The sequence below is a fragment of the Jaculus jaculus genome, chromosome 1, assembly GCF_020740685.1.
Source record: "Jaculus jaculus isolate mJacJac1 chromosome 1, mJacJac1.mat.Y.cur, whole genome shotgun sequence".
Taxonomy (NCBI): domain Eukaryota; kingdom Metazoa; phylum Chordata; class Mammalia; order Rodentia; family Dipodidae; genus Jaculus; species Jaculus jaculus.
The window spans coordinates 112,057,083-112,070,070 of NC_059102.1; the positions used below are offsets into that span (position 1 = coordinate 112,057,083).

The following is a 12,988-nucleotide window of genomic DNA, read 5'->3' on the forward strand; positions in this document are numbered from 1 at the left end:
GAAAGGATATCCTCTTACTTCAGTGATGCTAAAGGAATGAAATATCCACATCAGAAGATTGAACCTTGATCCCCATCTCTCACCCTGTAGAAAAATCAACTCAAAATGAATAAAAACCTAAACATAAGACTGAATAACTTGAAATTACTGAAAGAAAATGTAGAAGAATAACTTATGTGCCACAAACAATTTTCTGGATATGACTCAAGAGCAGAGAAAATGAAAGTAAAAATTGAAAAAGTATGAGTATGTCAATCTTAAACACTTCTGCACAGTGAAGAACAGTCAGACTGAACAGAATGGATACAATATTTGCCAACTGTACATCTGACAAAGCATTCATATACAAAATATATAAGGAGATCAGGTGTGGTGGCACACACCCAAAATCCCAGTACTTCAGAGATTGAGCCAGAAGGACTAGAAGTTCAAAAAAAATTCCAAATAAGACAGTTTCTCTACAGGCCAGGAAGGAAGAGTAGAGGAGAAGAAAGGAAGAGATACCAGAGAAGAGAAGAGCATAAGAGAGGAAGGAATAAGGAAGGGAGAGGAGGAGATGGAATAGAAGGGGAGGAGGAGGAAGGAAAAGGGGGATAAAGAGGAAAGAAAAATTTCAGTTTTAATAAGGCATGTTAAGGTAGAAATACATTGCTGTCTTTCTTTTCTTTGTGATCACTACCGAATTGACACATTGTCCAAAAAAAAAGAATGAATGACTACACTGAGATTTTTCACTAGGGATTTTGATCTACCAAAAGAAAAAAAAATCAAAAAGGAACTAGATCTACTTCTTTGTGATCTATATTCCAATTAAAATGGAGATTTGATGGAAGACAGGGTCTAGAAATATCAGCAAGTGGTTAAATAGGAATTTAGAAACAAAATTTCCTTAAGCAATCTGTTTTCCACTCTTGAAAATAACACTGAAAAATCTATGCCTTTGCTTGTATATATTTGTGTGGAATATGATTTTACATCATTTTCTCACCAAAACAAAGGCCAGAAACTGTTACAGAAATAAGTACTCTCATTTTTTAAGCATTATGGCAGAAAAGCATCCCAATATATCACCTATGCTAGGTAATTGCTCTATCACTGAACATCCCAGTACAGATGGTTATCTTGAAAATAAGAAAATATTCAAGTATTCTTAATGTCACACAATAACTATCTAGTTACCTTTTCATTGCATTATATAATCATAAAAAGACAAAATAACAGTCTTCTTTTTAAACTATATTTGAAAAGATATTGAGAATGAACCCATATTGAGGAAGGTGTTGGATAGCCAGGGTTTAGTCCAGTCCCAGACTCTGCTCAAGAAGCAGCTGGGCCCTTCAGGAAGGGAGCATCCATTCCCTCCACTTCTATCACAGAGACATGAACACTGTCACCACTTAACTCAGATACTTTCTCTGTCCTTTAAAAAAAATCTTCCAGAGCCTGGCGAGGTGGCACACGCCTTTAATCCCAGCACTCGGGAGGCAGAGGTAGGAGGATCGCCGAGAGTTCGAGGCCACTCTGAGACTACATAGTGAATTCCAGGTTAGCCTGAGCCAGAGTGAGACCCTACCTCGAAAAGAAAAAAAAAATACCTGTACCATAAGACAGCTTCCCTACTGGAGAAAAATTATCAGAGCAATTCTTTCATGACCCTGTGTGCTAATGTTTAAACTCGCAATGTTGGATTCTTCTCAGAATCAGAAACAGGGACATTTATTTGTAATATGTGCATGCCTAAGTACAATTGTATCCATCAGTATTTCCCATATTCATCCTAACTCTCAGCTTCCATGTGCTTTGCCAATGTCGCCATGAAGTAGTCTTTCCTTTGAATCTTTGTACCCCATTTGATGAAAACCAGTTGCCTGTGGCTTCATTATTCACATCCCCAGGTTATGTCACTATTATGCACATTCTCAGGTTATGTTGCTGTTTCTGTCACACTGTCAGGTAAAAGGGCTGAAACCTGCACCGAACCCACAGTAAGTACCAGATGTCAGCATTTCCCATGGCCTAAAATACCAGTGATGACCTTATCCAAAGATGCCCCATCTGAAATCAGATGAGGTCCAGGTAAAGTCCTGAGAACAAATTAAATGGTTTTCAACACCTCCATCTTCCTCCATCCTTGCCCTTGCCCATTGTTGTAGTCAGGTTCACATTGCTGGCAGAAATCACCTGACCAAGAACAGCTTGTGGGAAAAAAATGGGGGTTATTTTGGCTTACGTACTCAAGGGGAAACTCCATGATGGCAGGGGGAAATGATGACATGAGCAGAGGGTGGAAATCACCTCCTGGCCAACATAAGGTAAACAATACCAACAGAAGAGTGCCAAACATTCACATGGGGAAACTGGCTATAATACCCATAAGCCCACCCCCAACAACACACAGCCTCCAGGAAGCTTCAACTTCCAATTGCCATCAGCTGAGGAACCTAGCATTCAGAATACTTAAGTTTATGGGGGATACCTGAATCAAACCACCACACCCAGTATGTGTCATCATATTCTATTAGGCCACAAAGAAGAGCCATCCTCTGGTTTGCTGAAATGACCCGTGCACCCATGACAGGGACTGTGGCAGTCACCAGCAGATCCAGTCCCTTTGTCCCAATCACAAGCCTCTTCTCCACTCATGTGACCTTTCTCAGCCATGGCTCATGCAGTCTTAGCATTGCACTGGTGCCATGCTAGAAGTGAAGCTTTTCCAAGAGCTATACAGGGTCCTGACCTAGATCCTGACACACACACACAACATGCTTCCCCTGCATTTCCAGAATAGCTTGCTGGAGATTCCGAATGCCCAACCTTGAAAGAACTAGCATGAGTCAGGAACGTGGGAGGTGGGCCCCGCCCAGCTCTCCTCCCTGTGTGGCATCCTCACCTCCCTCCACATCCTGCCCTGCTCTTTTGCTGAGTTTAGAAACTTGGTTGTCTCATCCTCGTACTGTTTGTCTTGATCTCTAAAATTCTTTCAAACTTTGGGGCACATGAAGAAGCCATAGCAGCCATAAGGGTCTCAGTAATGTGCCTCTTGCAAGTCAGAACTGCTTCTGTGGCTTTGTAAATTCATAGTTCATTCTGAAATGTCATAAGTTCCCCAAGTAAGGCATGCTCTTGATGCAGGAGCCATGAAACAAACAAGACCAGCTACTGGAGTATAGAGAGGGGGAGCTATAAGAATTTTAAAAAATGGCTAAATTTTCAAAAATATGATCTCCCTTAAGGAATTTTGTGCATCGAGTGAAGATACAAAGATATTCTTAAAGTACCCCCTTTGGAGCATACCTTTTGAGGCTTGTAAAAATACCCACAAGAAATTTCGGACTAAGTAGCAAAGAAATGGATAAAATTTCTTTACAAGAGCACAGTGTGACCTGATCCTATAAATCACCACAGCCTATGCCAGAGAATGGAGGGTTCCCCAGGCAGGCTCAGTCCCTCTGAGTCTAGATCTGAATGCATCAGAATGAAATCTTGGAAAAATAGACACTGACAGTCCAATAGAAGGAGCACACTTAATGCAGAGGAGGCCAAGAGAAGAGGAGGAGGAGATAGTGAGCAATGGTACACTATAGTGAAGTATAGATCAGACGGTCCAAGGATGACTATGACCACAGAGCTAGTGCTTTAGACACTGATCTGAGAACCCTAGAAAGAACAAAGCTGCACTAATTGGAGGCACTGACAAGAAAAATACCAGAGAAAAACACTGTCACCTTCCCTTTTTCAATTCATATATGACCCTACTTTCTTGGGAAATTGTGTCTATGCAAACTTATGGCCTCTTGAAAAAGCTCACAGTCCTGGTCTTTGAGAATCTTGCTTAAATATGTAAAATATTTTCCACCACTCATGCTTCCTGAACCTGAGGGTGAAAACTGCCAAGCATGATCAATGGATGCCTGCTTTCCAGGTCAGAACCCAGAAGCTTGAGCCGGCTGAAGCTATTAACAGCACCAGTTCTCATTGTGATAAAGTATGTTCTGGCCAATGCCCAGAAAGGAAAATTACAGCAATCAACACAGATCAAAATGAAACCGGATGAAGATTTCTGCCAACTTTTCTTCACTTTTGCTATAACAGCTTAACTAAAATCAGCACAGTTTGCAGATTTGGAAATCTGAGTATGGGAGTTAAAGTTGTATAGAAAATTACTTGAAGCGATACCAGACCCTTGATCATTACCAGGCTTCATGCTGCCTCTTCACCTGGCAGATTCTTCTGGAGTTCCATTTCAAAATTACCCTCATCACCAGTAGGATCATGGCTCTATACAGTGGCTTTCCAGATACTTAACAGATAATCTATATATATAATGAACAGGCAAAGTTTCTTATAAAAATATCTGTTTCACATTTACAAATGGCCAAGACTGCATGACTGCATAGTCAACATCACTAATCATTGAGGAATATCAAATCAGACCCACAGAAATAAGAATGGCTATTATCTCTCATATGTGGATCCTAGCCACAGATCATTAGACTTCTATGGGAATAAGAAGAAAACTCAGTAGCAGAGGACAGTAAACTAGAAAGGAGATATAAAAGGAATAGAAAAGGAGGGAGGGGAGGACATTATAGGATGGTATTGTGTATATGTAAGTAAAAGAACAGACTAATGGGGGTGAAAAGGCCTAAGTGAGGTCTGGGGAAGAGACTGAGTAAAGGAAAGGTGGAGGTAGGCATAATAAAAAATCAGGAGGATAATAAGTGATATGGAAACCTATTTTTTTGGACAATGGAATACACAGGAACCATAGATTGTTACTAGAAAATTTTCAGTGCCAAGGATGGGATACCTTCCAGTGAGTTGTTGGACAGGGAAGTCCCTGATGCCCCCAAAACAAGGCCCTTGGTTTCCCATCAGGAATAGATGGTAAGACCCTATTGCTGAAGACTCCATATAGTTGGGCTGCAATGTCACTGAGAAATCCTGCTGGGCTGAGACCTCCTTCATGTAGACCAGCTGACAGAAAGCTGAAAAAAAAAAAAAAAAACACTACTTGCAGTTCAATGGGAGAGAGAGAAATCACCAGTGAAGATACCCAACAGTGGACACTGCAAGCCTTATATTTGGCCAGCCAGGCCAAATGAGCCAGTGGGTACAATAATGGCACATCTGTATTGGTGAAACCAACCATCTCTAATTTGACTGTAGGCCTGCTCCATGGAAGAGAATACATCCCTGATACTGAAAACCTACAACAGGGTAGTCATGAGCCCTAGGGGTGTAACATCTGCTGCTGTCTGGCTAAATGTATATACTATGTTCACCAAACTGCCCAGTAAACACTTCTCTTAATGTTCATACCCATATATTAATGCTACTCTCACTTTTGGTTAGAGAACCTCTCTTTTCAGATGGCAGTGACCTTGGAATGACTCAGAAGGTACTATGGTGCTGAGAAGAAGTGACAGAGGGGTGCTCAGAACTGAAATATCTCTATCACACCTTCCATGGCTCAGGGTCCATTGCGGAAGAGGTGGTGGAAAGAATGTAAGAGCCAAAGGAAGGGTAGGACTCCTTACAATGTGCTCCTTCAGACACAAAATGGCCTGGATTTCCATGACCTCACAGTGCCTGACACTACCTACAAAAGACCCTCATAACAGGAGGAAAAGATGATGACATCAAAATAAAAGAGAGACTGATGGGGGGGGGGTATGATGGAGAATGGAGTTTCAAAGGGGAAAATGGGGGAGGGAGGGAATTACCATGGGATATTGTTTACAATTATAGAAGTTGTCAAAAGGAAAGAAAAGACAAGACTGGGGGCTGGAGAGATGGCTTAACAGTTAAGACAATTGACTGCAAAGCCAAAGGACCCAGGTTCAATTCCTCAAGAACCATGTAAGCCAGATACACAAGATGGCTCATGTGTCTGGAGTTCGTTTGCAATGGCTGGAGGCCCTGGCCTGCCTATTCTCTCTCTTCTTCTTCTTCTCTCTCTCTCCACCCCCAAAATAAATAAATGAAAATAAGAATAAATTTTTAAAAGACAAAAGGTAACACACACTGGTTAGGATATGGAGAAAAAGGAAACTTTATGCATTGTCCATGGGAATGTAAATCAGTACAACAATAAGGAAAACAGTAGAGAGGTTCCTCAAAAAATTAAGCAAAATGAACATATGATCCAGCAATTCCTCTTTTGCATACATATCCCAAGGAAACACTATGAGTATGTAGAGAGCAGCTCGACCCTCCTCCTGGGTCATGCTGTTTATTCTCAGTAGTCAAGAAACAGAAACAACTAAAGTGAACATCAGCTGATGAGCAAGTGAATAAAGAAATTGCAGTACATACACAGCATGGAATACTAGTCAACCTCAACTGTAAGAAAATTAAATACGATTATTTGTAATAACATGAATGGAAATATAGGTCATTATACTAAGTGAAATTAGCCAGGCAGAGAAAGACAAGTGCTCTGGCAATACCTCAATCGTACACAGAATCTAAAAATGTTGATTTCATAGAAGCTGAATGGTGATTACCAGAAGCTGGGGAGAGTAGGCAAGAGGAAGAGATGAGGAGAGGTTGATAAATGGGTACTAAATTATAGTTAGATAGGAAGTTCAGCTGAGCTATTGCACAGTAGGGTGGCTGTAGATAATGATAATGTACTACATATTTCAAAAGTCTAAGAGAGAAAGTTGAGTTTACAATAAAGAAATGACAAATGTTTGACAAGATAGATATAAATGATGATTGGGGTGATAAATCATGATAGAGATTACTTAAACATTACACAATGTGTATGTGTTTAAGTATCACACAGTGCCGCTTAAGTTTGTGCAGTTGTATGCTTTCATGTATTAATTTAAAATAATTTAAATTTTTAAAAAAGAATCTGTTTATCCATGTTCAAGCTTGTTGAGAATAGATAAAAATCTAGAAGTATAGGGCTCTTAGCCAAATAGCACACATGTCTATACATACAAACATATAACACACACACACACACACACACACACACACACACACACACACGCTCCCCAAAATATGGCCATGTCCTTGGAAACTGAGCATGTTACCTGTCACAAAAGGGGAATTGAAGATTTGATTATGTTAATGACCTTGAGATCAGGATATTATCCTGGATTAGCCAGGTGGACTAGATGCAATCTCGAGGGCTAAAAAAAGACAAACAGGAGGTCAGGCTCAGATGCAGTGAGGAAGCAAGTGACTTCTAACCTGGAGCTCTCCAAAGAAATGCATCCTTGTGAGCACATTGGGTTTTGCCTGGTCAAACCTGCTTCATACATTTTACTTCCAGGCCATGCTGAAGATATATATTAGAGATATATATTAGAGTCGTTTTATTAAGAACTTTATTGCATGAAATGTTGCACATTGGTCACATTCCCATTGGGTTATACTCTTTGGGTCGGGAATACACCAGCCAGTCCCTGTGTTGGGGACAATGCCTCAGAGTATACCTTAAGCCAGTCAGTTTGTGGAAATTTGTTATAGCAGTTGTGATAAACTATTATCATTAATAACATGTATTTTTAACACCTTTCTTACATCCTCATTTACCATTTCCAACATCAAACAAAACATCCAATTCAATGAAATTTGTGCAATAATCTTTTCTTCTGCTACAAGGAGTTGTCCCTAAAAGCCCTGTGCACAGTCACTTGCCATAATTTTACATCATTCCTCCAGGGAGTATTTGTCATTTCAAATAAAACCAGGAAGAGCATATTTTGTATAGAAAGAATCATTGAGTAATTACTTAATGCTAAACACTGTGCTAGTTATTTTGTACATCTTATTTCACCTACTTCCACTTTCAATGGAGGGTACCGAGACGTTAAAGAAGATCTGCCACTAATACAGTGAATGGGCCACCAATGCTGGTACTGGAGCCCAGGTCCAGAGACCCCAAAATTGAAACTCTTTCCATGGAGACAATGTTCCTGTTAAATTACTTACGCAAAGCATTTAGATGCCAAGAGTAGATTTTCTGCCTCAGTTTGAAAGAAATGGTGATTTGGGAGGTAGTCTCCTCTCCCTGGAAGGATGATGATAAGGGGATAATTTGAATGTGGAGAGTTCTTAGGATCTTTTTGATAAATTGTTATGCACTAACCCCTTTGTGTCCTCTCTGGGACAAAACCATTTGACAGTGTACATCACCATTGTCTTTTCTTTCAAATTTCCTTATAGGTGTATTTGCATTTGGACTTTTTGCTACCGACATTTTTGTAAATGCTGGACAAGTGGTCACTGGGCACCTAACACCGTACTTCCTGACTGTGTGCAAGCCAAACTATACCAGTTCAGACTGCCAGGTGCATCAGCAGTTCATAAGCAATGGAAACATTTGCACAGGGGACCTGGAGGTGATAGAAAAGGCACGGAGGTCATTTCCCTCCAAACACGCTGCTCTGAGCATTTACTCGGCCTTATATGCCACGGTGAGTGTGCAAGTCTTACTGTCTCCCCCAAATGAAGCTTTACTGGGATGTATCTCTCTGCCTCCCCCACCATCATTCTTTCATCCCTGTTACACATGATTGTTAAAATCACATAAAAAATGTTTCTCCCATATCATATCTTGCTACTGATAAAATATCCTCCCATCCCGAACTTGACTCCTTACATCCCAATAGACTATCGTGCCACATATACATAATCCTGCCAAAGGACTTAGTTCTGGAAAAATCTTTGATAATACCTTCCCATTTCAGAGGTGCAGAAACTGGGGTCCAGAGAATAGCTAAGAAGACAGTCGGAGCTGGGGTCAGGGTCCTGGCATCATGCTGTGGTTCTCTCACCCCCCATCACAGCACTCTTTACCAAAGTTTTGCTTAGTTCCCAAACAACTGACTTTTCCCAGCCCTGTAAACAAATTTGTGAGTGTGACCTAGGAGAATGGCTGGCCCGGCAATCACAGTGCAGGCCTGGCATCAATGTGCAGCTCTCCTTCGTTTCTTACAGCACTCTGTCACCTTGTAGGAGGTGGGAGATTCTGCAGGGCCTTCGTACCCCGCGGCTCACCACTCCCTTCTACCCAGGTCACACAGTCTCTAGCTGACCTGCTAGTCTATTATGTTCCTTTTTGCTCTCAGAAGGGAAAAAAAATATTTTCTTTTCCTACATTTTAACTAACATCCCTAATATTCATATTGAAAATGACCATATTTCAGCTCCCTTTGGTCTATGTTTCCTTTGCCTGCATAACCTAGAAGGAGGATATTTGGCTCAAAAGCACACCCACTAATATCATGAAGTCCCTGATGGGTGTCCCATGCATTAACTAGTGGGAGCAGCCGCTGGTCAAGGCTGACCCTTTTCCTTACTCCAACTTATATTCGGGATATGACTAGTCTAGTGATTCTTATTAAGGGGGAGAAGACAAAGAAAGTCCCCTTTCAAGACACCCAGATGCTCTAGGATGCTCTCACCCTATCCCTTCAGCTCCATCCACGGGGAGTGCAGGAAGGCAGCTCTAACTTCCCATTGAGAAACTGGGTGGGGAGCATTTGTCTGTGAGGAACAGAGTCCTACCTGCATATCTATAGACAGGCCTGAGAAAGTCATGCGACCAGTCAGACTGCAAGTCCAGCCTCCACAGCAGCTTCTTAAATTGCTGAGTGAACGTTCTCTTCCACACAACTAGAATAGGTAGTGCCTTTATGCCCCATTCACATTTGCTACCTACCACAAGCCAATACAAATCCCATAGTTAATCCTTTCAGATCTAGTTGCTAATGAATGTGTGACAAAGAAATCATTCCAGCCGCCCCACATCAAGGAAGCACCACATGCATAGAGCATATTGATTGTCATCTGGCTAGACTGCTTTGCTTTATAAATTAATAGCTATGCCCAGAACCCTCTGAATCATTTTGTACATTTCCTAGTCTTCAGAATATTGATTTGTCCTAAATTATCTAGAACCCAATCTGTGTACAGCAGTGTTCACTTGTGCCTTGTCTTGTATCATTATCACTCTAGTCATAGCTGTGTGAAATTAGTTTTGATAGTGCCATTATAAAAATAAGTCTGCTGCTTAAAATAAACCATTGTGTCATCATCAAATGAGACTTAAACTTCACTGGATGCAAAAGAAGCAAATCTTGTCAGCACACACAGGGTAGATGCTGCTGGAGTGTGCTTTGAGAGTTCAGACACAACCCAATTCAAATCACCTCACATATTCTAATGAAACAAACCCCAATCAAAGATTCCAATTGTATAAACATTTTGTGAGCCTCTGTTATGTGTTAATGCTTTCAGAACTAGGCAAGAGTATGGATATGCTAATTACCTGAGTTTAATCATTACACAGGGCATAGATGTGTTGAAGCATCATAATGCATCCCATAAATATCTACAATTATTATGTGTCGAGGAAAAAGAGATAAGCCAAACATTGCTGACCAATGATTTTCTAGGTACTGGTTAATACTGTGAAGAAGCAGATTTACCTCAGTGGATGAGCAAGCGCAAGGCCCTGAGTATGGTCCTCAGCACTGAAACAATAATCACAAAAATACTGTGGAGAATATTAACCATAGGTCCTAATGGTTCATACATAGGAAAGATTTATAAAAGATATAATTGGAAAATGATATAGGAGCATAAAAATGAACTTTGGTATATAGTTGGTAAATATTTTAAGTTACCTTTACCATATAGTCAGACTACTATAATAAAATGCTGACATTTAGGTGACTTTGATCTACCACAGTATTGTAGGACATGTTATATAGAAAAGAGACTCCTGAATCCCACTCTATTCATACAAATGTTGAAGCAACTTACTAGGAAATTAAATTTCCCTTGTAGTTTTGTAAGATGCATCATTTTGAACTTACATGTGCTTAGGCCATACAAAGACACTATAGGTTATAATTTAAGTATCGGCCTGTTATATTTTAGGGCAACTGAACTCAACACATTTGTTAAGAAATTATTGTGCGTGCTTGTGATCTCAGTATCCATAAGCGTGAGGCAGGAGAATTGTCATGAGCTCAAGACCAAATTGCTCTACATAGCAAGTACCTAGTAAGCATAGCAAGACCATGACAAGAAAAAAGAAAAGAAAAAGGAAAAGAAAAGATGGATATGTAGTGCCCTCTAGTGGTGAGTTACAACCATTACCAAAGGATTTCCCTAATTGCAAGAGATCCATTATTTCCCAACTCTAGACCATGAGGGACACATTAAATAACTGAGCCCCAGTTCCTTGAAATGAAATAACACCAGTACACACTTGAGATGTCAGAAAGTATATCATCCTTTATTTAGTCTTTTTCTTTTTCCATTTTGTATATTATGGCATATAGAAAAGCTTAGTATTTTAAAAACCCTGTAGTAAATGAATGGGCCGAGCTGACCACAGCTAACCTGAGAAATGACTATCAGAGTCATCCTCCAGTACAGCTATCACCTGTTGTGTGACACTGCCTTGGAAGTTGGGATTCAGCCAATCAACTACTCAATGAATACATTTGTATCCTTGCCCAAAGTCTCCAGAAACCACCAGAGCTACGAAGCATACAGAACATTAACTGTAGTCACTCACCCATCTCGTCTCCTCTGCCACAGAATTCATCTCCACAGAAGGTTTGCTTGGTACCTGAGCTTCTTATACTCTCAAATTATTCCCTAGTTTGCTGCATAAAAACTGAATGTTTGGACCTAGTCGTTATTGTTGTCACTCCTTACATAATTAACTTCTGTTCCCTTGCCCACTCAAACGCAAATGGAGTTAAATGTGCACATGCTTCTTGTCCATGCTGCACTAGTTTTCCTCCTAATCTTACTAAGTGACATACCTGAGTTGCTCAAGGAGATAGGCTGCTTTATCATAGCTCCTCGGCATGTGCCAGGATGTGCAGGCACACACACATGGACACTCAGGTGCGAGGAGGCTGCTGGTCATTCCCTGGTCTCTGTCCACTGCAGATGTACATCACAAGCACCATCAAGGCTAAGAGCAGTCGCCTGGCCAAGCCGGTGCTATGCCTGGGGACCCTCTGTACAGCCTTTCTGACCGGCCTCAACCGGGTCTCAGAGTATCGGAACCACTGTTCAGACGTGATCGCTGGCTTCATCCTGGGGACTGCAGTAGCCCTGTTTCTGGTAGGTCATCTCTCTCTTGACTTCCCTCTGTCTAAAGTCATGCTGAGCTGAGTTTCCAGGACTTCACTCAGAGTCTGTGTTCTCTGGTCCCATCCTTCCACACTGCATTTCTCCAAATCACTAGGCATCTTTTTTCCCCAAAAAACTACAATGAATGTATTTTGTTTAGAGGCCAGGGAGAGTTTTGTCCCTGAAAGGATTCAACTTCCTTTGACTCTCTGAAAAAAAAATCTTTGCAAACAAAAAACATGGGAAATGGAGAGGCTGGGCCAGGCATATGTGCATGCGTATATGGAGGGCATGAATGAAGGAAAGAAAAGGAGAATGTAAAACTCAGTCCAGAGGCTGGAGAAATGGCTTAGTGGTCAAGGAATTTGCCTTGCAAAATTTCAGCTCGGTTTGGGGATGGGGGCCAGGCAGACTATATAACATGCTGTACCTTCAAACCAGTTGTATTTAAGGATTTTCCTCTCTTTTCAGAGGATCAGAAGGTAGTGTTTCTAGGCAAAGGCCACTGGCAGAAGTAGAAATTCTCCAGCATTGCAGAAAATTTAGCTCTGTTTCCACTAACAACCATAGTATGTACATATTCCTCTCAGAAACATGGAAACCTGGTAGCTAACCACACCCACTCTTTTTAGAAGGCCTGGTTATCTGAATTAACATCATGGATATCCTATTTCCAGCACATCTGTCTTCTACATTTAATCTTCCTAAAGAAGGATTTGGCTAACAAACTTTCCTCCACATCTTTACATCTCTGATGTTTCGGTTCCTCAAACACAGGTAGACCTGGCCATGTCCCTACCTAGAAAATCCCTTAATATAATATAAATTGGAAAGGGAGAATTTATATTCTTTTTAACTTAGTTTT

The 12,988-nt window shown here is 40.9% G+C and overlaps 1 protein-coding gene across 2 annotated transcripts in view; it reads left to right on the plus strand.

Annotated features, from left to right (window-relative positions):
• Window positions 1-12,988, plus strand: part of Plppr1 (phospholipid phosphatase related 1) — a 301,657-nt gene that overhangs the window by 281,388 nt on the left and 7,281 nt on the right. For both annotated transcript variants that reach the window (XM_004656967.2, XM_045141838.1), the window contains 2 exons: window positions 8,188-8,438; window positions 11,938-12,114. In XM_004656967.2, the coding sequence (XP_004657024.1) occupies window positions 8,188-8,438; window positions 11,938-12,114 (428 nt within the window). The remainder of the gene's footprint in view (window positions 1-8,187; window positions 8,439-11,937; window positions 12,115-12,988) is intronic.